Source organism: Stegostoma tigrinum, chromosome 43 (genome assembly GCF_030684315.1).
Source record: "Stegostoma tigrinum isolate sSteTig4 chromosome 43, sSteTig4.hap1, whole genome shotgun sequence".
Taxonomy (NCBI): domain Eukaryota; kingdom Metazoa; phylum Chordata; class Chondrichthyes; order Orectolobiformes; family Stegostomatidae; genus Stegostoma; species Stegostoma tigrinum.
The window spans coordinates 6,033,465-6,059,521 of record NC_081396.1 but is presented as its reverse complement, the minus strand read 5'-3'; the positions used below and the strand labels follow the sequence as shown (position 1 = coordinate 6,059,521).

The following is a 26,057-nucleotide window of genomic DNA, read 5'->3' as shown; positions in this document are numbered from 1 at the left end:
CATCTGACAGAGGCAAGTGATTCTGTGGAATTCTTTATTACAGAGGGCTGTTCAGGCTGCTTCATTAAAGATATTTAAGGTGGAGATGGGTTTTTAATCAGCGAGGGAATTGAGGGTAATGGGGAAAATGCAGTAAAGTGGAGTGGGAGATTAAGAGATCATAACGTCCAGTTGGGACGTTAAGTTGAAGTTGTACAAGACATTGATGAGGCCTCCTCTGGAGTACTGTGTATATTTCTGGTCTCCCTGTTATCGGAAAAGTATTATTAAGCTGGAGAGCGTTTGCAAGAGATTTACCAGGATGTTGCTGGGTATGGAGGCTTTGAGTTATAAAGAGAGGCTGAATGGGCTGGGACATTTTCACTGGAGCGTAGGAGGTTGAGACTTTGCCTTATAAATGTTTATAAAATTATGAGGAGTAGACAGAAGGTGAATGGCTGGTGTATTTTCCCTAGGGTACAGGATTTCAGGACGAGGGACATATTTTTAAGGTGAGCACCAAACGATGTAAAAAAGTCATGAAGGCAATTTCTTTTTACACAGAGTCCGTGTGTGGAATGAGCTTCCAGAGGAAGTGGTGGGCGTGGGGACAGTTACAGCGTTTAAAAGACATTTGGTTAACTGCATGAATAGGAAAGGTTTGGAGGGATATGGGCCATGCGAAGGCAGGCAGGATTAGTTTAGTCTGGGATTATGGTCGGCATGGACTGGTTAGACTGAGGGCCTCTTTCTGAGCTGTATGACTGTATCTCATTGAATGGCTGCACAGAATCGAAGGGCTGAATGGCCGACTCCGGCTGCAGTAGCCATTCACAATGAAACAGAGACAACACAAGAGGTTATAAAATGTGAGGCTGGATGAACACAGCAGGCCAAGCAGCATCTCAGGAGCACAAAAGCTGACTTCTGAAGGGTCTGAATATTCTGGGTGTAGAGGTGGTCACGGTTGGGGCCAAATTGGGAAGGCTGAAATGTGGACTGTAGTCCCTTGGGGATGATCTGGTTCCGTCGGCAGGTGCTGAGAAAGATATACTGCATCCACTGTACCCGGTGCGGCTTTCTCTACATTGGGGAAACCAAGCGGAGGCTTGGGGACCGCTTTGCAGAACACCTCCGCTCAGTTCGCAACAAACAACTGCACCTCCCAGTCGCAAACCATTTCCACTCCCCCTCCCATTCTCTTGATGACATGTCCATCATGGGCCTCCTGCACTGCCACAATGATGCCACCCGAAGGTTGCAGGAACAGCAACTCATATTCCGCCTGGGAACCCTGCAGCCATATGGTATCAATGTGGACTTCACCAGTTTCAAAATCTCCCCTTCCCCCACTGCATCCCTAAACCAGCCCAGTTCATCCCCTCCCCCCACTGCACCACACAACCAGCCCAGCTCTTCCCCCCCACCCACTGCATCCCAAAACCAGTCCAACCTGTCTCTGCCTCCCTAACCGGTTCTTCCTCTCACCCATCCCTTCCTCCCACCCCAAGCCGCACCCCCAGCTACCTACTAACCTCATCCCACCTCCTTGACCTGTCCGTCTTCCCTGGACTGACCTATCCCCTCCCTACCTCCCCACCTACACCCTCTCCACCTATCTTCTTTACTCTCCATCTTCGGTCCGCCTCCCCCTCTCTCCCTATTTATTCCAGTTCCCTCCCCCCATCCCCCTCTCTGATGAAGGGTCCAGGCCCGAAACGTCAGCTTTTGTGCTCCTGAGATGCTGCTTGGCCTGCTGTGTTCATCCAGCCTCACATTTTATTATCTTGGAATCTCCAGCATCTGCAGTTCCCATTATCTCCAACACAAGAGGTGCCTTCGCGCAGGCGCTGTGCCCTGAGTAACGCGAGCATGCGCAGAACGGATGGCAAGCACCGCATGCGCGTCGAGGGCATCGCCAGCGGACGGATGGAGACGTTTCGGTTCCGTCAACGGTGAGGCGGCGGCGGCGGTAGAAAATCAGACGCAGGGGCGGCGAAGTGGGAGGGAAAGCTTCCTCAACGCCAAGAGAGTGCGTCGAACCTCGAAGGAGACACCCCCGGTCCCGCATTGACAGTGAGCGGGCCGGAAGCTGCGGGGCGGCGGCAACAGGCCCCGGACGGCGGCGGCCATCTTTATAGGGTGGGCGGCAGGGCGCATGCGCCTTTGTCTCTGAGCCAAGCAGTGTTGCAGATGTCCTTCCTGGACTGGGCTGTGACACGGTTGGAGCTGAATGCACTCCTTTCCCAAAGCGGGATGAGAATTTGCACACCAGACAATCACAGCGAGAGGGAATAAAGGAAAAAAAAACCCCTCGGGTCTGGCATTATCTCTGGATAAACAAACAGCTTTCATGTTTTGAATGAAAAGGAGAAGTCACTGGATTTCAAACGTTAAATCTGGTCTCTGCTAAGTTGTCCCAGCATTTTCTGTTTGCAGCCAAGAGCAATGCTTGTCGCTTTCCGAACAAAGAGACCTCGGTGTGCGGGTTCATAGTTCCTCGAAAGTAGAATCCCAGGTGGACAGGGTGTTTGGTATGAACAGAAATTGCCGGAAAATCTCAACAGGTCTAGCAGCATCTGCGCAGAGAAATCAGAGTCAACGTTTCGGCTCGAGTGATCAGATACACATGAGGTGCTGCATTTTTGGAAAGGCAAATCAGGGCAGGACTTAGACACTTAATATGAAGGTCCCGGGGAGTGTTGCTGAACCAGGAGACTTTGGAGAGTGCAGATTCATAGTCCTTGAAAGCAGAATTGCAGCTAGACAAGACATTGAAGGTGTTTGGTACGTTTGTCCTTATTAATCAGTGCACTGAGTACAGGAGTTGAGAGGTCATGTTGGGGCCGTACAGAACATTGGTGAGGCTACTTTTGGAATACCGCATTCAACTCTTTTCCTTTTGCTTTGGAAAGATGTTGTGAAACTTGAAATGGTGCTGAAAAGCTTTTCAAGGATGTTGCTGGAGTTGGACGTATGGAGCTATAAGGAGAGGCTGAATAGGCTGGGGCTGTTTTCCCTGGAGGCTGAGGGCTGACCTTTATAAAATCATGAGGGGCATGGATTGGGAGAGTAGACAAGGTCTTTTCCCTGGGGTGGGTGAGTCTAAAACTAGAGGCTATACATTTAAGTTGAGTAGGGAAAGATATAAAAGGGACCTAAGAGGTAGCTTTTTCATGAAGAGGGTGTTGCATGTATGGAATGAGCTTCCAGAGGTAATGGTGGTACAATTACAATATTTAAAATCTGGATGGGTATACGAATAGGAAGGGTTTAGAGGGATATGGACGAAATGCTGGCAAATGGAACTAGATTTATACAGGATAACTGGTCAGCAGGAACAAGGTGGACTGATGGGTCTGTTTCTGTGCTATACATCTCTGTGACTCTCAAAATAAAACAAAGATTTGCAGATGCTGGAAGTCTGGAATGAAAGCAAAATTGCTGGAGACTAGATTCATTTAGGATATCTGGCACAGACGGTTTGGAACACAGGCTCTGTTTCCGCGCTGTTCGTCTCTACGACACGTATGAATTTCTGTTCTTGAACTGACGGCGATGAATGTTTTGCACATTTCTTTTGCAGAGTATCAGAAGCAGAGCGCTGACAGCTGGGAAACTCGAATCAAGCCTCAGAATCACTCGATTCATTAGGATCTGAATATCAAGTCTTGACTTTTTTTGATGAAAAGGTATGTCTTTTCAGTCTGTGAGCAAAGATTTTAGCGCAGAGCAAGTATATATAATTGGTAGAAAGATAACTTCAAGAGGCTATGAATGGATCTGACAATGCAACAGTAACTAAACAACTGGCCTTTAAGACATAGGTAAGGTATTTTCCCATGAAGGAGGACAAATGAATCTAGCGCGGCCTCGATGACAGGGAGAGAGAAATTAAGGTATAAAAGAAAAGTGTGCTTGGAAAAAAATATCAGGTTGATATTTCAACTGTGAACCAAGCTGAATTTAAAATGTTCGAGGGTAATTGAATAAACAGATAATAGGAGGAAAGAGAATGTATAATAAAGAGACATTGGGTAGTCTTCCCTGGAATCCCTACAGTGTGGAAACAGGCCCTTCAGCCCAACAAGTCCACCACGAACCTCAGAGCATCCCACCCACACCCATTCCCCAAACCCACCTAACCTATAGATCCCTGAATACTGTGAGCAATTTAGCATGGCCAGTCCACCTAATCTGCACATCTTTGGACTGAGAGGACACTGGAGCACCCAGAGGAAGCCCCCACGCAGACACGGGGAGAACGTGCAAACTCCACGCAGACAGTTGCTCAAGCATGAATCGAACCCAGGCCCCTGGTGTTGTGAGGCAGCCGTGCTAACCATCATGCCGCCTTGCAGCATTCTAGAACAGAGACACCTGAGTTCAGGTACAGAATTCTTTGAAATTTGCATCACATGCAGACAGGGTGGTTAAGAAGGCATTTAGCATGCGTGCCTTCATTGCTCAGACCTTTGAGTATAAGAGTTGGGATGTTGAGGCTCTGCAGGTTGTTGGTGAGGCCTCTTCTGGAGTACTGTGTCCATTTCTGGTCGCCCTGTTACAGGAGGAATACAATTAAGTTGAGGAGAGCTCAGAAGAGATTTACCAGGATGTTGCCAGGAATGGAGGGTCGAGTTAACGGAGAGGTTGGATTGGCTGGGGTTTTTGACTGGAACAGAGGAGATTGCGAAGTGACCTTACAGCGGTTTATAAAATTATGAGGGGTATAGATAAGATAAGTGGCAGGTGCCTTTTCCCTACGGTGGGGGGGGCTTCAAGACCGGTGTGGGGGGAGGGGGGACATATTTTTAAGGTGACAGGAGAGGAGTTTGAAAAAGACACAAGGGGCAATTTTCTTCAAATAGAAGGTGGATTGTGTGTGGAATGAACTACCTGAGGAAGTGGTGGATGTGGGCACAGTTACAACGTTTAAAAGACATTTGGATAAGTACATGAATAAGAAATGTTTGGAGGGATGTGAGCCAAGTGCAGGCATCTGGGACTAGTTGAGTTTGGGGTTATGATCGGCATGGACTGCTTGGACCAAAGGTTCTGTTTCCGTGTTGTATAACCGTATGAGTTTGTTTTTTCTTATTCATTTGTGGGACGTGGGCGTCGCTGGCTGGCCAGCATTTCTTGCCCATCCCTAGTTGCCCTTGAGAAGGTGGTGGTGAGCTGCCTTCTTGAACCGCTAACATAGGCGCAAATTAAAATGTCTAAGGATAAGTGAGCCCAGTTCAGAACTGAATCACAGAATCCCTTCGGTGAGGAAACAAACTGACTCTGACGAGTATCCCACCCAGACCCAGCCGCCTACCCTATCCTGTAACCCTGCATTTCCTATGGCTAATGCGCCTAACCTGCACATCTCTGGACGCTATAGGACCATTTAGCGCAGCCAGTCCACCTTAACAGGCTGAGGGACTTGGGTCTGATGGAGTTCAATGTGGATAAACGTGAGGTGAATCACTTTGGGAGGAATAATAGGAAGGCAGAATACTGGGTCAATGGAAAGATTCTTGGTAGTGTGGATGTGCAGAGGGATCTTGGTGTCCGTGTACATAGATCCCTGAAAGTTGCCACCCAGGTTGATAGTGCTGTTAAGAAGACTTACGGTGTGTTAGGTTTTATTGGTAGAGGGATTGAGTTCCGGAGCCGTGATGTCATGCTGCAACTGTACAAAATGCTAGTGCGGCCTCACTTGGAATATTGCGTGCAATTCTGGTCGCCCCATTACAGGAAGGATGTGGAAGCATTGGAAAAGGTGCAGAGGAGATTTACCAGGATGTTGCCTGGTCTGGAGCTTAGGCCCTATTAAGAAAGGCTGAGGGACTTGGGTCTGTTCTCATTGGAGAGAAGGAGACTAAGAGGGGATTTAATAGAGACATACAAGATGATCAGAGAATTAGATAGGGTGGACAGTGAGAGTCTTTTTCCGAGAATGATGACTTCAGCTTGTACGAGGGGGCATAGCTACAAACTGAGGGGTGATAGATTTAAGACAGATGTCAGAGGCAGGTTCTTTACTCAGAGAGTGGTAAGGGCGTGGAACGCCCTGCCTGCCAATGTAGTTAACTCAGCCACATTCGGGGCATTTAAACAGTCCTTGGATAAGCATATGTATGATAATGGGATAGTGCAGGGGGATGGGCTTAAATTAGTTCACAGGTCGGTGCAACATCGAGGGCCGAAGGGCCTGTTCTGCGCTGTATTGTTCTATGTTCTAGCACGCACATCTTTGGACCATGGGAGGAAACGCACGCAGACACAGGGGGAGAATGTGCAAACTCCACACAGACAGTTGCCGGAGGGTGGAGTTGAACCCGGGTCCCTGGCGCTGTGAGGCAGCAGTGCTGCCCAAGGTACAGGCCGTGCCTGTGGTATTAAATGGAGATGTTCCACCAAGCTTTATGGAGGAAGAAGATACCAGATCATGGAGAATGAGAAGGAAACTCAGCTACCCAAAGGGCTTAAAATTGATAAGGAATCAGGACCCGATGAAATACATCCGAGGATTAGTGAGGGAAGTGAGCGTGGACATTGTGGAAGCAATTTTCTAATGTTCTCTCGAGCCAGGGACCGTGGCAGAGGAACGGAGACTTGCAGATGTTACACCCTGGTTCAGAAAAAAGGACGTAAAGCTAAGCTGAGCAACGACAGACTAGTCAGTAAACTCTGGCGGTGTGGAAGCTTTCAGAACCCGCCACGCACAACAAGATTCATCATCACTCGAGCCGAGTCAGGTTAATTAATTAAGGAAAGCCAGTGTGGATTGGTTAAAAAGGACTCCAGTCTAACTACTGTGCTCATGTTCTCTGAGGAGGAAGCAGAGAGGGTTGTGAAGAGTCATGTTGTTGATGTGTGGCTCAGTGGTTAGCACTGCTGCCTCACAGCACCAGGGACTGTCTGTGCGGAGTTTGCACCCCCCCCCCCCCCCCCAACAACCATGTGTCTGCGTGGGGTTACGTCCGGGTGCTCCCCGGTTTCCTCCCGGAGTCCAAAGATCTGCAGTTTAGACCGCGCCAAGTCTCCCACAGCGTCCAGGGATGTGCGGACTAGGTGGGTTAGCCATGGGGGGAGGTGCAGGGATGGGGCGAATCCGGGTGGGAAGCTCTAGGGAGGGACGGCGTGGACCCGAAGGCCCTGCTTCCGCACCGTCGGGATTCTGTGTTTTCACCTCTCGTGGCGCCTTGTAAAGTCCCTGCCTCTGAAGCAGGAGGCCTGGGGTTCAAGTCCCGCCTGCTCCAGAGGTGGGTAATCACATCACTGAACAGGTTGGTTCGGAAAATAGACACACGGGCCTCCCAAATGCATTCGATTAAACACTAGGCAACAGACCTGTGAGTGAGGTAGACCACGTGGAATAGAGGTGACGAGCAGCAACTGGAATATGAAGGGGACTGAGAGGCGGGAGGAAGAGATTACTGGTTCATCGATGTCCTTCGGACTGCAGGAAGGGTCTTTGTGGAGCTCGCCCTGACGTTGCAGTTAGAACTCCCGCTTCCTTCTCATTTATGTAAACACCGTGGCGTGCAGGGTGTAATTTGTAATATTTTGCAGAGTCTTACAGTGAGCTCAGACCCAGTGGCAGCTACCCTCCCTTGATGGACATGAACGAACCAGATGGGTTTCTGTCACAATCTGGTGGCTCTCGTGGCCATATTTTCCTCGTGCCAACTTTTTAACCAAAAAATTCATTCACAGGGGATGAGGGTGTCGCTGGCTGGGCCAGCATTTGTTGCCCATCCTTAATTGCCCAGAGGGCAGTTAAGAGTCAACCACGTTCGCTGCGGGGTCTGGAGTCACAGGCGTAGGCCAGGCCAGGTAAGGGATAGCAGGAGCTGCCGATGCTGGAGAATCTGAGATAACAAGGTGTGGAGCTGGGTGAACACAGCAGGCCAGGTAGCATCAGAGGAGCAGGAAAGGCGACGTTTTGGGGTCTGGACCCTTCCTGAAACGTCAGCTTTCCTGCTCCTTTGATGCTGCCTGGCCTGCTGTGTTCATTCCAGCTCTACGCCTTGCTATCCCAGGTAAGGGATGGCTGTTTTCCTCCCTCAAGGACGTTAGTGAACCAGGATGGGTATTTCCCCGACAATTGACTGGTGGTCGTCATGAGGCTGTTCATTCCAGTGAATTAATTAAGATCGGGAATCTTAATTCCTGAAAAGCACCCCCCCCAACCACTTTTGAATTTAAATTTCCACCATCTGCTGCCACAGGATCAGTTCTCCGGGTTCATGCAAAGGTACCCCGGGGGCTGCCGAATCTCCCCTCCCCCTGTTTTGCTCGACTCAGTTTCAGAGTTTCGGAATACCCATACCCATTTCACGCTGAGCCCTTCTTGGACAGGGTGCCCCCTCTCTCTCTCTCATTTTCTGCCTTCCTGTCTCGACTCGGTTTTGCAGGATACCCGCAAGGGAAGGAGGCTTCCGGCCGGCAATCCGATGGGGTCTCCCAGCACCTCGGGGTCCGAATGCGGTCAGACGCCGAACGCGGAAGGTGGGGAGGAGTTGTACATCTGTTCCGAGTGCGGGCGAAGCTTCAGCCAGCTGCCTGATCTGTCAGCGCATCAGTGTTGCCTGGCGGAGGGGAAGGCCCGGCAGCTTGGGGCCTCGCTGGCTTGCCGGCCTGAGGAAGGGCAGCTCTGCTGCCCTGAGCGCGGGGTTGGCTTCAGGAGAGCCCGTCTCCTGACCGAGCACCAGCGGCAGAGCCACGGTGGCGAGAGGCCCTTCGCCTGCCCCAGGTGCGGGAAGGGATTCTCTCGCTCCGCTTCCCTGCTGGCGCACCAGCGGGCGCACGCCGGCGGTGGCTCCTTTGTCTGCTCGGTGTGCGGGAAGGCCTTCGCTCAGCCATCCCACCTGCAGACCCACCAGCGGGTCCACACTGACGCCAGGCCCTTCAAGTGCCCCGACTGCGGCAGGCCCTTCAAGAGCTCCGGCGAGCTGATGCGCCACCGGAGGGTCCACACCGACGAGAGGCCATTCCAGTGCCAGCGCTGCGGGGCCGGCTTCCGGCGGTCATCTCACCTGGCCGCCCACCAGCGGGTCCACACCGGGGAGAGGCCGTTCCAGTGCTCCTACTGCGGGAAGGAGTTCACCCACTCATCCAACCTGCTGACCCACCAGCGTGTCCACACCGGCGAGAGGCCGTACTCCTGCTCGGTGTGCGGCAAGGGCTTCACTCGCTCCTTCAACCTGCTGACCCACCAGCGGGTCCACACCGGCGAGAGGCCCTACACCTGTGCCGTGTGCGGCAAGGGCTTCAGTCAGTCCTCCCACCTCATGAGGCACCAGCGAGCCCACCAGCAGTGACAGATTGTGCGGGTTTGGGTGGATTGGCCGTGCTAAATTACCCACTGTACCCTGGGATGTGCATGTCAGGGTGGATTGGCCAGGCTAAATTACCCATTGTGCCCAAGGATGTGCATGTCAGCGTGGATTGGCCAGGCTAAATTACCCGTAGTGCCCAGGGATGTGCATGTCAGGGTGGATTGGCCGTGCTAAATTACCCATAGTGCCCAGGGATGTGCAGGTGAGGGTGGATTAGCCGTGGGAAATTACCCATAGTGCACAGGGATGTGCGGGTTAGGGTGGGTTAGCCGTGGGGAATTACCCATAGTGCACAGGGATGTGGGGGTTAGGGTGGGTTAGCTGTGGGGAATTACCCATAGTGCACAGGGATGTGCGGGTTAGGGTGGGTTAGCCGTGGGGAATTACCCATAGTGCACAGGGATGTGCAGGTTAGGGTGGGTTAGCCGTGGGGAATTACCCATAGTGCCCAGGGATGTGCAGGTTAGGGTGGGTTGGCCGTGGGGAATTACCCATAGTGCACAGGGATGTGCAGGTTAGGGTGGGTTAGCCGTGGGGAATTACCCATAGTGCACAGGGATGTGCGGGTTAGGGTGGGTTAGCCGTGGGAAATTACCCATAGTGCACAGGGATGTGCAGGTTAGGGTGGGTTAGCCATGCAGGGTTACAGTGTGGAAACAGGCTGTTTGGCCCATCGAGTCCATGCTGACCCTCTGCACAGCATCTCATTCAGACCCAGGCACCCCCACCATATCCCTGTAACCCTGCATTTCCCGTGCCTAACCCAACCAGCCTGCACATCCCTGGACTCTACGGGACAGTTTAGCATGACCAATCCACCTTTAACCTGCACATCTTTTGGTCTGCGGGAGGAAACCCGTGCAGACGTGGGGAGAACGTGCAAACTCCACACAGACAGTCACCCGAGGGCGGATTCAAACCCAGCGCTATGAGGCATCAGCGCTAACTGCTGATCCACCATGCCGCCCACTTCAGAGAGGGCTGGGGGAGGTCCGAGCCTACGACAGTTCGTCGATCCAGGACGTCTGGGGCCTGTGTTGGCTGAAGAGAGTCAGTGGACCAAGGAGGAAGACGTTCTGGGCCCTCTGAGTGTTCCGCCATTCAGTACGATGAAGAATGGTCTGATGTAACACTACCGGCCCCGTCCTGCCCACTGCCTGGCCCGCTTCCTTCGTTGAGGGAGCACGTGGTGACTCTGTAGGGTCTTGATGGAGTAGTTGCCGAGAATTTGCTTCCCCTGTGGGCAACAGAACGAAACGCAGGGGACCAGGTCTCTGGCGAAGGGGCTGCTTGGTCGTTTGTGAGAAACGGAAACAGGCCCTTCGGTCCAACTCATCCGTGCCGGCCAGCTATCCTAAACCGAACTCGTCCCAGCATTTTTATCCTGCATCCTTCTAAATCCCCCCTATTCACGTACCCATCCTGATGCCTTTTAAATGCTGTAACTGTACCAGCCTCCACCACTTCCTCTGGCAGCTCATTCCATACACGCACCCCCTCTGTGTGAAAAAGTTGCCCCTCAAGTCCTTTTCAAATCTCTCCCCTCACCTTAAACATAAAGTTTTGGATTACCCCCACCCTGGGGAAAAGACCTTGGCTTATTCAACTGACCTTTGGCCCTCGTGACTTTATAAACCTTTATAGGGTCACCCCTCATTCTCCAAGGCTCCAGGGAAAATAGCCCCAGCCTATTCAGCCTCTACTGATCGCTGAAACCCTCCAACTCCAGCAACATCCCTGCAAATCTTTTCCGCCCCCTTTCAAGTTTCACAACATGCTTCCTATAACAGGGAGACCAGAACGCTGTATTCCAAAAGTGGCCCGAACCAACGTCTTGTACAGCCGCAACATGATCTCTCAACTCCAATACTCAATGTACTGACCCATAAAGGCAAGCATACAAAACATTTTCTTCACTGCCCTGTCTACCTGCAACTCTAGGAAGATTCCCTTCGCTTTCCTTGGGAATATGTTGCTGATTTTGGTTTCTTTAGGCTACTAAGGTTACTCTCCTTCTAAACCTGAGATGTTAAATTATCACCACCCCTGTCTCTCTCTCTAATGAGACAGCAGCGCAGTGGTTCACCAGGACTCTGATGCCTACTATTTTTTGCGCCATAATGCCAAATATTTCGGGTAATAAAAGGGGAAAGAACATCCCACAGAAACTCTGTTTCGGAATTGCTACTTGGACTGACTTCTCGACTCTTTATACAGAATATTGGTTTGCAGAGCAGAATCTTAAAACAAACAAGATGTCAAGATCTGACAGAACAATTTTTCAGAATCTGAATATCATTTCGAGGACGGCGATAAAATGGTTTTATAACGTGGTGAAAAATCACAGAGACAAACACGCACGTGCTAGAATGAGGGTATTCCTGATTTGTCTGGAAAGATATGTCATTCACAGCAGGGATCGACACTTTGGCAAACTGTGCAGGCCTGAGGCTTCCAAACTGGAGAGGTGCCAGGAAATTCACAACGCGAAGGCTGTGGGAAGGGATTCAGGTTGCCCTGTCGAACGCACCGTGAGAGACTGCCCGCTCCGAGTGTGGGAAGGAAGTCACTCAGATGCTGAGCCAGTTGAGACACCAGTGAATTTACGACAAGAGGGTCTGGATCCCACTGTTAATCACCTTCCAGACTCGAACAGTGTCTATTGGGACAGCAGGAGCTTGTTTCAGCTGATGTCAGGAGGCCCCGTAACTGGGCCCAGGTGTTTAATATTCTGTAAATAGATTAAATAAAATCAGTCCTTGTGTCAAACAGGGACTGTTTATGACTGTTCGGGTTGTTTCTCTCCTTTGTTAATGGAAGAGTTTTAGATTGAGGGTGTCTCGGAGCACGTCACGGCCAGTGATGGTCTTTTGAAACATAATCTCTTTTGTAATGTAGAAGATGCAGCGGTCAAACTGTACACAGTAAGATCTCGCAACAGAAATATGTCACTGTAGCGTATATTTAGGGATAAATACTGAGCAGATCACCAGGGAGAACGCCCCCTCCCAGCTCTTCAGAATAACATCACGGGAACGTTTTACTCCCAGCAGAGGACATAACAGTCAAAGGTTTCATCTCAAAGATGAGACCTCTGATACAGCCGTGTTCCATTATCTCGTATTACAGTCATACAGCACGGAAACAGACCCTTCGGTCCAACTTGTCCATGCTGACCAGATGTCCTAAATTAATCTAGTCTCATTTGTCAGCATTTGGCCCATATCCCTCTAAGCCCTTCCTATTCATGTACCCATCCAGATGCCTTTTAAATGTTGTAACTGTACCAGCCTCCACCACTTCCTCTGGCAACTCTTTACAAACACACAGCACCCTCTCTGCGTGGAAAAGTTGCCTCTCACCTTAAACCTATGCCCCTCTAGTTTTGGACTCCCCTATCCTGGGGAAAAGATATTGGTTAATCCCTCTATCTATGCCCCTCTATTATAACCCTCCTTAAGGTCACCCTTCAGCCTCTGATGCTCCAGGCGGAGAAAAACCTAGTCTATTCAGCCTCTCCCTATCGCTCAAACCCTGGCAACATCCTTGTAAATCTTTTCTGAACCCTTTCGCGTCTCGCAACAACTTTCCGACAGCAGGGGTGTGGACCTGGGTTCGAATCCACAACCTGAGATGTTATATCATAGAACCTGAGTCGGAGATGAAAATTAAACCCCTGAGCCATCATTAATCCAGATTATTTTCAGTTCTCAGATCTTACGGTCGCTGTCTGAGGCAAGTGTGAGATTTTAGTCCAGAAGTTAGAGATTACCCAAAAGTTGGGTTGAAATCACAGATAATTGTAAAGCTTTTTTATTAAGTGTCACAAGGATCGGTGCTGGGTCCACTGCTTTTTTGCTATTTTTAGATAACTGATTTGAATGTGAGCCTAGGAAGTATGGTTCGTAACTTTGCAGATGACAAATTCGATGGTATATTGGACAGTGGGACCTTGATCAGACGGTATTTAACTTATATAAATGCTGCATTATGGTAAATCAAATCAAGGCAGGACTTACAAGCTTCAATGGTAAGGTCCTGAGGAGTGTTCCCAAACAAAGAGACCTTGGAGTACAGGTTCATAGTTCCTTGAAAGTGGATTCTCAGGTAGACAGGGTGGTGAAGGCAGTGTTCAGTGTGCTTACCTTCATTGGTCAGTGCACTGAGTATAGGAGTTGGGAGGGTCATGGTGCGGCTGTACAGGACATTGGTTAGGGCCACTTTTGGAATACTTCCGTTCATTTCTGGTCTCCCTAGGAAGGATGTTGTTAAACTTGGAAGGATTCAGAAAAGACTTACAAGGATGTTGCTGGTTTGGAGGGTTTGACCTATAGGGAGAGAGCTGAATAGGCAGGGGCTGTTTTGCCTGGAGTGGCGGGGTGACCTTACAGAAGTTTGTAAAATCATGAGGGGTAGGGGAGTCCAAAACTAGAGGGTGTAGCTTATAACTTGAGAGGGGTAAAGATTTAAAATGGGCAACTTCTTCACACAGAGGGTGGTGCATTTATGGAACGAGCTGCCAGAGGAAGTGGGTGGAAGCTGGTACAGTTACAACATTTAAAAGGCACCTGATGGGTACGTGAGTAGGAAGGGCTTAGAGGGATATGGGCCAAATGCTGGCAAATGAGACCCGATTAATTTGGGATATCTGATCGGCATGGACGAATTGGACTGAAGGGTCTGTTTCCGTGCTGTTCAACTCTAACTCTAAGAAGATTTGATGTGAGATATCAACAGATAGGACCTACTGCCTGAAACTGATGAGTATGTTTCTTCTGACTGCGAGAAGTATGCCTGTGATTAAGCCCCATTCTTCCACCAGCCACACCGTTAGGATCAATATTATCAACAAAAACTGAAATTGCTGGAAAAGCTCAGCAGGTCTGGCAGCATCTGTGGAGAGAAATCAGAGTTAACGTTTCGGGTTGAGTGACCCTTCCTACAGCATCTGCAGTTTGATACTCATTGAAACCAATCAATCTCTTATTTCATCAGCAAAATGGCCAATTAATTCTTGTTTGTCCTCCTGTCCCCGGAATAAAGGGATTTTAATTAGGCTTCCTAATTAAGAAAGAATTCAAAATTATCTGTTTAATAGAATCCAAACTTACTTTTAAAATAAACACTCATTAACATCTAAACCGTAATCCAGAATTTAACAAAGAAAATCCGTTTAATCGCAAACAGAGACACACCCTCACAACACAAAATGACAATCTCTGCAGAGATGGTTTTCCAAAATAAGACACTCGAAGCGGTTTAAAAAAAAATGGGAGTAGAAGTAGGCCATTCAGCCCATCGAGTCTGTACTGTGATCTGATTGTCATCTCTGTTTTCCTACCTTGACCTCGTAACCCTCCGTTCCCTTACAGATTCAAATCAGTCAATCTCAGCCCTGATTTAACGATCCAGCTCCAATGACCCTGAGAGTAGAAACTGGTTGGAACAAACATCATCTCAGTCCTGTTATACATCGCACGTAGATTTCTGTGGTTTCAGGCAGTTTGGGATTTCTTGACGTACACTGACCCACTCACCATTTCTAGTGTCCCTCCATTTTCACACCACTGCCCTGGCCCTGTTCAAGGCTGCGATACTCTAGCTGTTGGACTGATGTCAGGCATCAGATAGGTTTTTGCTTTTTTTTTTCTTGATCCATTCATAACTGGCCCAGCATTTATTGCCCATTGGGCATTGCTGCGTGGGTCTGGAGTCATATGGAGGCCACACCAATTGAGAACAGCAATTTCCTTCCCTCTGCGAGATGGGTTTTTTTTGTTCTCCCGACAATTTCTTGAGTGTGTGCCTTGAAGTTTCACCTGATTGTTGCTCTGGAATACTCTCACGAGGTTGCATGTGCATGTATTGATGCCTTTCCACATGGAAGTCAGTCAGGCAGAAATGTCAGCAATGATTAATCAGCAATCTCGAATCAGAGATGTCACTCCATGGAACTTCTCAGGCTGTGAGATCGACAGATTGGAGACATCGTTAGGATGGAAGTAACGGCTTCACAGTTTTTTTTTGGGAAATGCGTTTTCGGCGCTGAACTCCTGAAGTAGGAGGCTGCAAATGGACAATCTTTTGAGAACATGACACCTCGTAACCAGAACACTAAACACCGATCATTTGCAGGAGTTGTTTATAAGATTGCGAATGGCTTGGACAGTACCGGGCTTTTTATCCCCACCCCACCACCAGGATGAGGGTCAGTTACTAAGTGGGCGGCTGGCGGGAGTATATTAGACACGTGCGAGGCAAGCTTTCCCGCACAGGGCGACAGTAAGGGGGGGGGGGGGGGAAGGAGAGCAAGGGGAAGGGGGGAAAGGAGGGCGAGGGGAAGGGGGGGCAAGGGGAAGGGGGGGGCGAGGGGAAGGGGGGGGCGAGGGGAAGGGGGGGGGCGAGGGGAAGGGGGGGGCGAGGGGAAGGGGGGGGCGAGGGGAAGGGGGGGGCGAGGGGAAGGGGGGGGGCGAGGGGAAGGGGGGGGGCGAGGGGAAGGGGGGGGCGAGGGGAAGGGGGGGCGAGGGGAAGGGGGGGCGAGGGGAAGGGGGGGCGAGGGGAAGGGGGGGCGAGGGGAAGGAGTAAGGAGGGGTGAAGGGGGAAGGAAAGGGAGGGGGAAGGGAGAGGGGCGAAGGAGGGAGAGGTTGGGGAGGGGCGAAGGAGGGAGAGGTTGGGGAGGAGCGAAGGAGGGAGAGGTTGGGGAGGGGCGAAGGAGGGAGAGGTTGGGGAGGGGCGAAGGAGGGAGAGGTTGGGGAGGGGCGAAGGAGGGAGAGGTTGGGGAGGGGCGAAGGAGGGAGAGGTTGGGGGGGGGGGCGAAGGAGGGAGAGGTTGGGGGGGGGGGGAAGGGGAGAGGGACGGTGGAGAGGGATGGGGGAGTGGGAAAGAGGGATGGGGGAGTGAGTGAGGGGGTAGGAGAGAGGGAGACGGGTGGTAAGGAGAGTGGGGGCGGGGAAGGAGATGGAGACGGGGGAAGGGGTGTAAGAAAGGGGAGGGGGTGAGTGCATGGAACATGCTGCTTGAGGAACAGACGCAAGCGAGAAGCATCTGGACGAACACAGGAACGGGGGTGGGGTGGCGGTTGGGGTGTGGGGTGGGGATAGGGGTCCTGAGAGTTTCAGCCCGGAAGGGCAGAAACAAACCTGTGGGCGCAAGGCTCGGGAGGGCGCCATTCAAAGTCAGCGAGAGCAAAGCACCCATTCCCCGCCGCCCTGGTCAATTCTCGGTGCAATTAACCAAACTGACGGGGCGGGCAGTTTGAAGCCTTTGCAACCCGCTCAGGGCAGACCCTCCCTCCCTCTGCTTCGAGGCGCTGCCCCGGCACCAGGGGGTGGGCCGCTCACTCCTTCTCGCCACCGGTGTGGAGCTGGCTGTGGGCGCTGAGGCTGGCTGGCTGCTGAAACCTCTCGCCGCAGGCCGCGCAGCCGATGGGCCTCCCCTCAGCGTGGAGCCGCTGGTGGGCCACCCGGCTCGCCGACTGGCTGAAGCCCTTGCCGCACACGGTGCAGACGTACGGCCTCTCGCCAGTGTGCACTCGCCGATGCACCGACAGCTCAGACGACTGCTTGAACCGCTTGCCGCAGGAGGCGCAGACGTACGGCCTCTCGCCGGTGTGCACCCGCCGGTGAGTGACCAGGGCCGAGCACTTGGTGAAGCCCTTCCCGCAGGCCGGGCAGCCGAACGGCCTCTCGCCGGTGTGCACCCGCCGGTGGATCTCCAGCTCCGATGGGTAGTTGAAGCCCTTCCCGCAGTCCCCGCATTTCCACGGCTTCTCGCCGGTGTGCACCCGCCGGTGGATCTCCAGCAGCGACCGATAACTGAACGCCTTCCCGCACTCCCCGCATTTCCACGGCTTCTCCATGTGCTGGGGCACCGGTCTCTCTGCTCGGAAGCAGCTTGGATCTTTCTGTGCAGGCCGAGCCCAAACGCTCCGTCACAGCCAATTCATTGGGAAAGCGCCCTCTCTCTCTCCGTCCTCATCCGGTGGCTGGAAGACAAGATATTGTCACCTTCCACATTCACCAGCGGGCTGGAGGGCGCCGAAACAAGACACCCCCCACACCCCACCCCACCACATCAGGTCCCAGCCCCGTCGGTGCCGACCAAGACACCCGAAGTCAAGCTCATCCCGTTTTGCCAGCGTTTGTCCCGTATCCCTCTGAACACTTGCCATTCTTATCCCCATCCAGATGCCTTTTAAATGCTGTAATTGTGCCAAGCTCCACCACTTCCTCTGGCAGCTCCTGCCATGCATGCACCACCCTCTTGTGTGAAAGAGTTACCCCTTAGGTCCCTTTTAAGTCTTGTCCCCTCTCACGTTAAACCTGCACCCCTCCAGTTTTGGGCTCCTGGGGAAAATGCCTCGGCTGTTCGCCCCATCCATAGAATCCCTACAGTGTCGGAGACAGGCTCTTCGGCCCAATAAGTCCAACACGGAACCTCGCAGCAGCCCACCCAGACCAGCCCCCTTGTAACCCGCGTGATGTACGCATCCCAGAGCACCACGGGCAATTTAGCATGGCCTAGCCTGCACGTCTTTGGACTGTGGGGGTGGGGGGGAACCGGAGCACCCAGAGGAAACCCACGCAGACATGGGGAGAATGTGCAAACCCCACACAGACAGTTGCCGAGGTGGGAATCGAACCCGTGTCCCTGGCGCTGTGAGGCAGCAGTGCTAACCACTGAGCCACCGTGCCGCACCATGCTTCTCCTGGTTTTATAAACCACCCCTCAGCCTCCGACGCTCCAGGGAAAATAGCCCCCAGCCTATTCAGCCTCTGTCCCTATAGGTCCAGCCCTCCAACCCTGGCAACATCCTTGTAAATCTTTTCTGCAACCCTTTCAAGTTTAACAGCATCTTTCCTGCAACTGAGAGACCAGAACTGAATACAGTATTCCGAAAGCGGGCTCACCAACGTCCTGTACAGCCATCCTGATGATTTAGGATCTTGACGGAATGTTCTGTTTGAATTTCTGTTCTGTCAATCCTTCCCTAATCCCCTGTGAAGAGAGTTTGACAGAAGTCAGCAGTCTACACACAGTATAGAAACTCAAAACAGATCATTCCAGTTTCCATGAAACCTCATTTCCTCTTGTTGATGGCTCAGCAGTTAGCGCTGATGCCTCATGGCCCCGGGTTCGATTCCAACCTTGGGCGACTGTCTGTGTGGAGTTTGCATGTTCTCCCCGTGTCTGCCTGGGTTTCCTCCAGGTGCTCCGGTTTCCCCCTCCACAGTCCAAAGATGTGCAGGCTAGGGTGGATTGGCCATGCTGAATTGTCCCGTAGTGTCCAGGGATGTGCAGGCTAGGTGGCTTAGCCATGGAAAATGCATGTTTACAGTGATAGGGTGGGGGTGGGGGGGGGGGGGAATGTTTAGGTAAGGATGGGATGATCTTCAGAGGGTCGGTGTGATCTCAACGGGCCAAATGGCCTGCTCCCACTGTAGGGACTCTAGGATTGTGCCTCACAAATGCTGTAAATCCTGGTCTCCCACACTTGAAATGTCAAATATTTTCAGTCAACCTCCTGACATCTTTAGCTGCAATACCGTCTTCCGATTCCACTGGGAAAATGCAAACAGATGTGGAGGAAATGCCCACCTACTGGCGAAGTTGCATCTTCAGCTCTAGCAGATTGAAGGCATTCTCTGTCACCAAGGCACTGTATAAATGCAGCAAGACATCCTTACTCTGGTACTCAAATCCTATCGCTATGAAATGGGCCCACCTCACACAGTTGCCCCTTCTCTTTTTGAAGCTGCTCACAGATTTGAGAAGCCGCTGTGTCCTCTCCACCAGCACACCACCACCCCCCCCCCCCCCCCCCCCCCCCCACCCACCCACACACTGTTTCAGAATATTTATGGAGTCATGCAGCGGGGAAACAGCGACCAGTCCGTGCCAACAATAATCCCAAACTAAACTGGTCCTGCCTGACTGCGCCTGGCCAACATCCCTCCAAACATTTCTTATTCATGTGCTTATCCAAATGTGTTCTAAATGTTGGAACTGCACTCACACCACCAAGACCTCTGCAAGCTCGTTCTACACACGAACAACTCTGTGTGAAAGAATTGCCTCTCAAATCTTTTTTAAATGTTTCTCCCCTCACTTCGTCTAGGGAACAGACACCACTATTCACCTCATCTGTACCCCTCAATATTTTATAAGCCTCTATAAGGTCACCTCTCAACCTCCTATACAGGAGTGAATAAGGTCCCAGCCGCTCCTTACAACTCAAACCTTTCCTCCCTGGCAGAGTCCTGGTAAATCTCTTCTGAACCCTCTCCAGTTTAATAAGGTCCTTCCTGGAACAGGGCGACCAGAGCCGCACACAGTTCCCTGGAAGGTCTCTTATCAGCGTGAGCGAGGTGATGATGACTGAGTGAAGCCCGTCACGTGTTTGGAGAAGGCGAAAGGCCTCTTTCTGGTGGGAACACACCGGTGAATTTCCGGGGTCTGCCAGGAATGAAATCTCTTTCCACTATCCCTACCCTTCACAGATTGTCTCCAGCACTGGAAACGTCAGATCAATTAAAATCTTGTCTGCGCTAAGCATATGTGCACGCTCACTCCCCAACCAAAACAGAAATCTCAGCGTTCTAGCCTTCATAGCGATAGGATTTGAGTACCACAGTAAGGATGTCTTGCTGCATTTATACAGTGCCTTGGTGAGGCCACACCTTGAGTATTGTGTGCAGTTTTGGTCTCCCAGTCTGAAGATGGACATTGTTGATATTGAAGGAGTCCAGCAAAGGTTCACCAGACTGATTCCCGGGATAACAGGACTGACCTATGAGGACAGACCAGATCGACTGGGATTGTATTCACTGGAATTTAGAAGAATAAGCAGTGGGGCGGGGGGGATCTCGTAGAAACATATAAAATCCTGATGGGACTGGACAGGCTAGATATGGGAACAATGTCCTAGGATGTTGAGTAAGTCCAGCCCTAGGCATCTCCATGTCAGAATAAGGGGTAAGCCATTCAGGTCTAAGATGAGGAAGAATTTCTTCACTCACGAGAGTTGTGAGCCTGGGCAATTCTTTCCAACAGGAAGCTGTAGGGGCCAGTTTGTTAGATATATTTAAGAGGGCTGGACGTGGTCCTCGCGGCAAAAAGGATCAAGGGATATAGGGAGAAAGCAGAAATGGGATACTGAGATTGTGTGCTCAGCCATGATCATATTGAATGGTGGTGCAGGCTCGAACGGCTGAATGGCTCATTCCCGGACCTATTTTCTATGTTTCTAAGCACTGTATTGTGTTTCCATATTTAACACTGATGATGTTTTGGATCTTGGCAAATGCTTTTTCACCATTGCAAGGGTTCCCGCTTCTACCACCTTTTCAGGCAGTAGGTTAGACATTTGGTGGCCTAATAAACAGTGAAGAAGGTTATCTTAGAGTACAATGGGACCTTGATCAGATGGGCTCTTAGGCTGGGCAGATAGTAGTGAAGAAGGCATTTGACACGCTTGTCTTTATTGGTTAGTGCGTTGAGTACAGGAGTTGGGAGATCATGTTGCACCAGAACAGGGCATTGGTTTGGCCACTTTTACAATACTATGTTCAATTCTGATCACCCTGCTATGGTAAACTTGAAAGGGTTCAGAAAAGATTTAAAAAGATGTTGCCAGGGTTGGACCTGTAGGGAGAGGCTGAATGGGGTGGGGCTATTGAAGGGCGACCCTTATAGAGGTTTATAAAATCGCAAGGGGTATGAGAAGGGTGAATAGCCAAGGTCTTTTCACCAGGGTAGGGGAGTCAAAAACTCAGAGACCAGAGGTTTAAGGTGAGAGGGGAAAGATGTAAAAGGGACCTGAGGGGCAACTTCTTCACGCAAAGGGTGGGGCGTGTATGCAATAAGTCCCAAAGGACCTGGTGGTGGAGGTGGGTACAATTACAACACTTAAAAGGCATCTGGATGCGTTCATGAATAGGAAGGGTTTAGAGGGTTTGGGCCAAATGCTGGCAAGTGGGACTGGATTAATTTACGATATGTGGTCAGCACGGACAGGTTGGGCCGAAGGGTCTGTTTCTGTCCTGTACATCTCTATGACTGTACGCCAACCACCCTCTGGGTGAAAAGTACCATCCTCCAATACCGCCTCCCCACCCCACCCCACCCCACCCCCGCCATACAAACCTCCTTGCCCTTTACCTTCAGTCTACGTCCCTGGTCTTTGAGCCCCCTCTCACAATGGGGAAGTACCTCCCTCTGTCCCCTGTCTAATTCCTCCGAACTTTGTTCCTGTTCAATCAGATCGCTTTTCTGATGAAGGGTCTAGGCCAGAAACGTCAGGCTTTTGTGCTCCTGAGATGCTGCTTGGCCTGCTGTGTCCATCCAGCCCCACACTCTGTTATCTCGGATTCTCCAGCATCTGCAGTTCTCCATCATCTCTCTCTACCTTCTCTGCTCTCAGAGCGCAGCGCCAGCCTCCCGTCGGAGCTGAGACACCCGGCTTGATGGGAATGCAGGTTCCTCGGTGTCTGGTGCTGGGTTGACGGTGGAGGAACTGAAAGCGTACGAGGCCTGTCTGCCCGTCAGCTTTCCTTCTTCCCCCTCTTCCGCCTGCGCACGGACAGCGTCCGCCGCCTCAAGTCCCGCCCCCGTTCACCGGGATTGGTTGGATGGCCAGACACGCCCCCTCGTCCCGCCCACCTCCTCCGCTCCGATTGGTTGGGGCAACAGTCGCTCCGGCCCGGTCCTCCAGCACCACCGATCTCACTCACGCCGATTGGGTTAGAGGCCCGCACCGAGGCTGCAGCCCCGCCCACCTGGCTCACTCCGATTGGTTGGAGGACCAGCCGCGTTCGCCGAGTCTTCCAGGCCAGCCCGTTCATTCTGATTGCTTGGAGGACCACGACTCCCTAACCCCACCCCCCAGCCGAAGACGGTCCTCCAGCCCCGCCCCAGTTGCCGTCAATCACCCGGCTTCACCCCGCCCTTCTGTTGCTCTACTCCTCGTTGCATCATCGGTGTGCGCCGTGGAGTGGAAGTCTTGCTCAGCTGTTGACCTGAAGTCAGGTGGAGCAGAGAGAGTGAGGGAGAAAAAAAAAGGAAGAGAGCTGGAAGTTGGATGAAAGAAACGGTGAGATGGGTTTAAGTTTCAGTCTAGGAGGGAGGGGCATTTTGTGGGATCTAGATTTACAACTTTAATGGAGCAAGAAGGGAAATAAAAATGTTGTACAGAAACTTGAGACTTGAGTAGGGGAACTGCAGATGCTGGAGAATCCGAGATGACAAGGCCTGGGGCTGGATGAACGCAGCAGGCCAAGAGGCATCGCTCCTTAGATGCTGCTGTGTTCATCCAGCTCCACACTTTGTTACCAGAGAAACTGGACTTGTCTGTTCTGGACTGAGGAAGGGTCACCGGACCCGGAAGGTTCACTCTGTTTTCCCCTCCGCAGACCTGCTGAGCTTTTCCAGCAACTTTTCTTTCTGCTCCTGATTTGGTTCTTATTTAGTAATTAACTCACTGCCGCATGTCCTGCAGCCACCGGGGGGGCTTGAAGAAGTTCTGCTCCTCTCTCCGAAGGGATTTCCATTCCAATCTCTCTTGTGCCTCCCCCCCCACCGACTTTAGTCCAGGTATTTGCTAAAACCCATTTCCACGGCCGTATCGCGTTCCTCAGTGACTGCCTCCGGCTCAGACTCACCCCACGTGGATTCCAACTCAAGTTTCATGTTTTGAATCCTCCCAGGAATCGCAGTTACCTCCATGACGTTCAGCTGCTCTCGCCGCATGCTGAGGTCCACATTCAGTGCCATGCAGCGGCACATGCGTGCCCTCAGCCTTTCTCTCCAACAGCATCGTAACACGCTGGCTCAGGGCTGCACCACTCCGCAGTTCCACTTCATCCTCCAGCTCATTCGTCGTGCTCACAAGGAATTTTTTTCCTTTTCCTTTCAGGCAATAAAGCCCACAAGTTCTGAGGAAGGGTCACCGGATCCGAAACGTTAACTCTGTTTTCTCCTCCATAGATGCTACCGGACCTGCTGAACTTTTCCAGCGACTTTGTTTCTGTTCTGGACTGACGTTGATGAGTTTTTTTTAAAAGACTCCCATTGCAGGGTATTACAACAAAGGATTTAAAGGTGCAAGACTCGAGCCAAACCATCCTCCAAGATCTGGTTGTTGCACTCAGTTAATCAGGACCTGAATGTCCCAGAATCTGAATGTGGAAGGAAAGCTGTTTGCCCTGTCTATGGGCAGCGTCCGTGAAGCCAGAAGATCACTGAGATATGCAGCCGAGTGAGAGTAGGTAAAGGTTTTGCCCGTTTCGCGGCTTGGATTGCCCCATTTGCAGTCACAAGGCGAGTACGTGTGTGTCCCATGCGCGGACAACTCACTATCCGACAGGGAGAGTCACAAGGCCGTCTGCGAGATGGAGAGACCGTGGAAGTGTGGGGACTGTGGGAAGGGCTTCAAGTACCCCTCTCAATTGGATATCCATCGACGCAGGCACACTGGAGAGAGGCCATTCACGTGCACCCAGTGTGGGAAAAGGTTTGCTTATTCATCCAGCCTCTATTTACACCAGAGGGTACATATTCGCAAGAAGCCGTTTGACAGCCTTGGTTGTCGGGAACAATGTGATGCTTCATTGAGCCTCCTGATTGACCGGGTTCATTCTGAGCAGAGGCCCTTTAAATGTTCTGACTGTGAGAAGGGCTTTAAAAGCAAACAGGAGCTGCTGAGACACAAACGCACTCACACGGGGCTAAGACCTTACAGTTGTTCCCTTTGTGGGAAAGGATTCACTCAGTCATCCTACCTTCTGACACACCAGCTCGTTCACACTGATGAGAGACCGTTCTCGTGCTGTGACTGTGGGAAATGTTTTAAAAGTAAAAATGATTTGCAATTCCATCAACGCATTCACACCGGGGAGAGGCCGTTCTCTTGCTCCCTGTGTGAGAGCAGATTCAGACGTTTGTCCCAACTGCAGACACACCAGAGAGTTCACACTGAGAAGAGACCTTTTAAATGTTCCAGCTGTGAGAAGAGCTTTAAAAGCAAGCAGGATCTGTCCGCACACCAGCGGGTTCACACGGGGGAGAGGCCATTCACCTGTTCCGTGTGTGGAAAGAGATTCACCCGATCGTCCAATCGTCTGAGACATCAGCGAGTCCACACCGGGGAAAGGCCATTCACCTGCTGTGTGTGTGGGAAGGGCTTCACTGATTCCCCACAGCTTCTGATACATCAGCGGATCCACACCGGAGAGAGACCGTTCACTTGCTCCGTATGTGGGAGGGGATTCACTCAGCCGTCCCAGCTTGCTGAGCATCGGCACGTTCACAGCGATCAGCGACCGTTTAAATGTTCTGACTGTGAGAAGTGCTTCAAGAGCAGAAAATATCTGCTAATGCACCGGCAGGTTCACACTGGGGAGAGACCGTTTGCCTGCTTGGCGTGTGGGAAGAGATTCACTCAGTCATCCCACCTGCTGAGACACCAGCAGCTTCACACTGGGGAGAGGCCATTCACTTGCCCTCAGTGTGGGAGGAGATTTGCTCGGTTATCCAACTTGCTGAGACACCAGGGAGTTCACAAGTGTTCACTAGGTCTGAATTCCTCTGTCAGTCCCATCCAGGACTAAGCCACGTTCATTTAGACAGGTGCGACTGCCTGAGCTGCTGTAAACCTTCCTTGTAGCTGGCCTGGTGTTCAACGTGCTGGGTACAGATGGAATAAAAATTGATGGGAAAATGTTGACCAGTCTGTGTCTGAATGAAATGCAGAGCAGTCTTGAAGGGGCTGAACGGCCTACAGCAGTTGCTATGTGTTATGGACCAGGCCAGATCCCCTCAAAATACTTTGAGAAGGTAACGGAGATCCTAACATTTTATTTTATTTTATTTTAAAGGCAAGTATGAAGTGTGTGTTCCAGATGCAATGCGACCAATCCCACCAGTCAACGCTAAGGGCAAAACACAATGTATTTAAACACTAGTGAAAATACATCCAAAGAAAAAGGAATTTAGAATAACTTAACTACTTGAAAACTTAACTGTATAATAGATAATAGTAACTCTTCTAATTAACTGTTCCAATATAATAACATCCTGTAAACACATACCTTGGCAAAAAGGAAACTTCAGACACGCATTCTCACATGCAGTTCTCCAATCCAGAAGGGTAAAAAAAAATCGAGAAAATCCAGAGAGAGTAGCAGCCAGGAGACATTTACTCTGCTGAGAGCCCAACAACTTCCGACATTATCGAGAAACCAAAACCAAAACCTGGAAACCCCGATCTGAGAGAGCTGGTTTTAACAAAAACCCCTCCCAACCTGTTTACTCAAGCAGTTTTAACTAGGCAGCTCGACGCTTCTGCCTTTCATCGTCTCTTTTTAAAAATAAAATCGCTGTAACCTCTTAAAGTGACAGTATTGTCACAATATGTCCTTTCTCTCCAGAAGTCTCCCACTCCGGAATTCTGCTGAAGTGCTGGTCCCCTGTCGCAGTGCCCTGTCCATAGTTTCTCCATGACCTTTCGTCTGAAACTGGGATTTGGGGCAAGAGCACAGCAGTAGGAGGAGGCCTTTCAGCTTGTCGAAACCTGTTCCGTCCTCAATTGAGGTCCTTGCTAATCATTACTAACCCAGCTCGAGTTTCGTTTTTAGTACGGTTACTTTCCCAGCCGGCAATCTGATTTTAAACAAGGCCTCGGTTTCCCAGGACTCTTCCCTGAAGTCTGCCTTTCCAAATCAGACGAAACTCGATGCCAAGTCGAAGAAG

The 26,057-nt window shown here is 51.2% G+C and overlaps 2 protein-coding genes across 4 annotated transcripts in view; one reads left to right on the top strand and one right to left on the bottom strand.

Annotated features, from left to right (window-relative positions):
- The window catches only part of LOC125448910 (zinc finger protein 850-like), a 59,624-nt gene that overhangs the window by 12,772 nt on the left and 20,795 nt on the right, over nucleotides 1-26,057 (bottom strand). Inside the window, exon 4 of the mRNA XM_059641894.1 lies at nucleotides 16,841-17,106. Coding sequence (XP_059497877.1) covers nucleotides 16,841-17,106 — 266 coding nt within the window. The remainder of the gene's footprint in view (nucleotides 1-16,840; nucleotides 17,107-26,057) is intronic.
- On the top strand, nucleotides 1,841-25,030 carry LOC125449160 (zinc finger protein 239-like). Of its 3 annotated transcripts, XM_048524836.2 has the most exons (5): nucleotides 1,841-1,934; nucleotides 3,566-3,671; nucleotides 8,388-9,268; nucleotides 24,013-24,225; nucleotides 24,310-25,030. In XM_048524836.2, exons 3-5 carry the CDS (start codon nucleotides 8,427-8,429, stop codon nucleotides 24,914-24,916), a joined length of 1,662 nt encoding a protein of 553 aa, XP_048380793.2. In that variant the 5' UTR covers nucleotides 1,841-1,934; nucleotides 3,566-3,671; nucleotides 8,388-8,426; the 3' UTR covers nucleotides 24,917-25,030. The 3 variants fall into 3 exon arrangements, with proteins under 3 accessions (XP_048380793.2, XP_059497872.1, XP_059497871.1); XM_059641889.1 differs by lacking the exons at nucleotides 1,841-1,934; nucleotides 24,013-24,225; nucleotides 24,310-25,030 and adding an exon at nucleotides 2,388-2,513 and having other exon boundaries at nucleotides 8,388-12,069; XM_059641888.1 differs by lacking the exons at nucleotides 1,841-1,934; nucleotides 24,013-24,225; nucleotides 24,310-25,030 and adding an exon at nucleotides 2,506-2,613 and having other exon boundaries at nucleotides 8,388-12,069.

Coding starts and splice junctions, on each gene's coding strand:
- LOC125449160 (XM_048524836.2), top strand. CDS start 8,427: ATGGGGTCTCCCAGCACCTCGGGGTCCGAATGCGGTCAGACGCCGAAC. Junction 9,269..24,012: donor CAGTCCTCCCACCTCATGAG/GCACCAGCGAGC, acceptor GGAGCTGCTGAG/ACACAAACGCACTCACACGG. Junction 24,226..24,309: donor AGGCCGTTCTCTTGCTCCCT/GTGTGAGAGCAG, acceptor TAAATGTTCCAG/CTGTGAGAAGAGCTTTAAAA.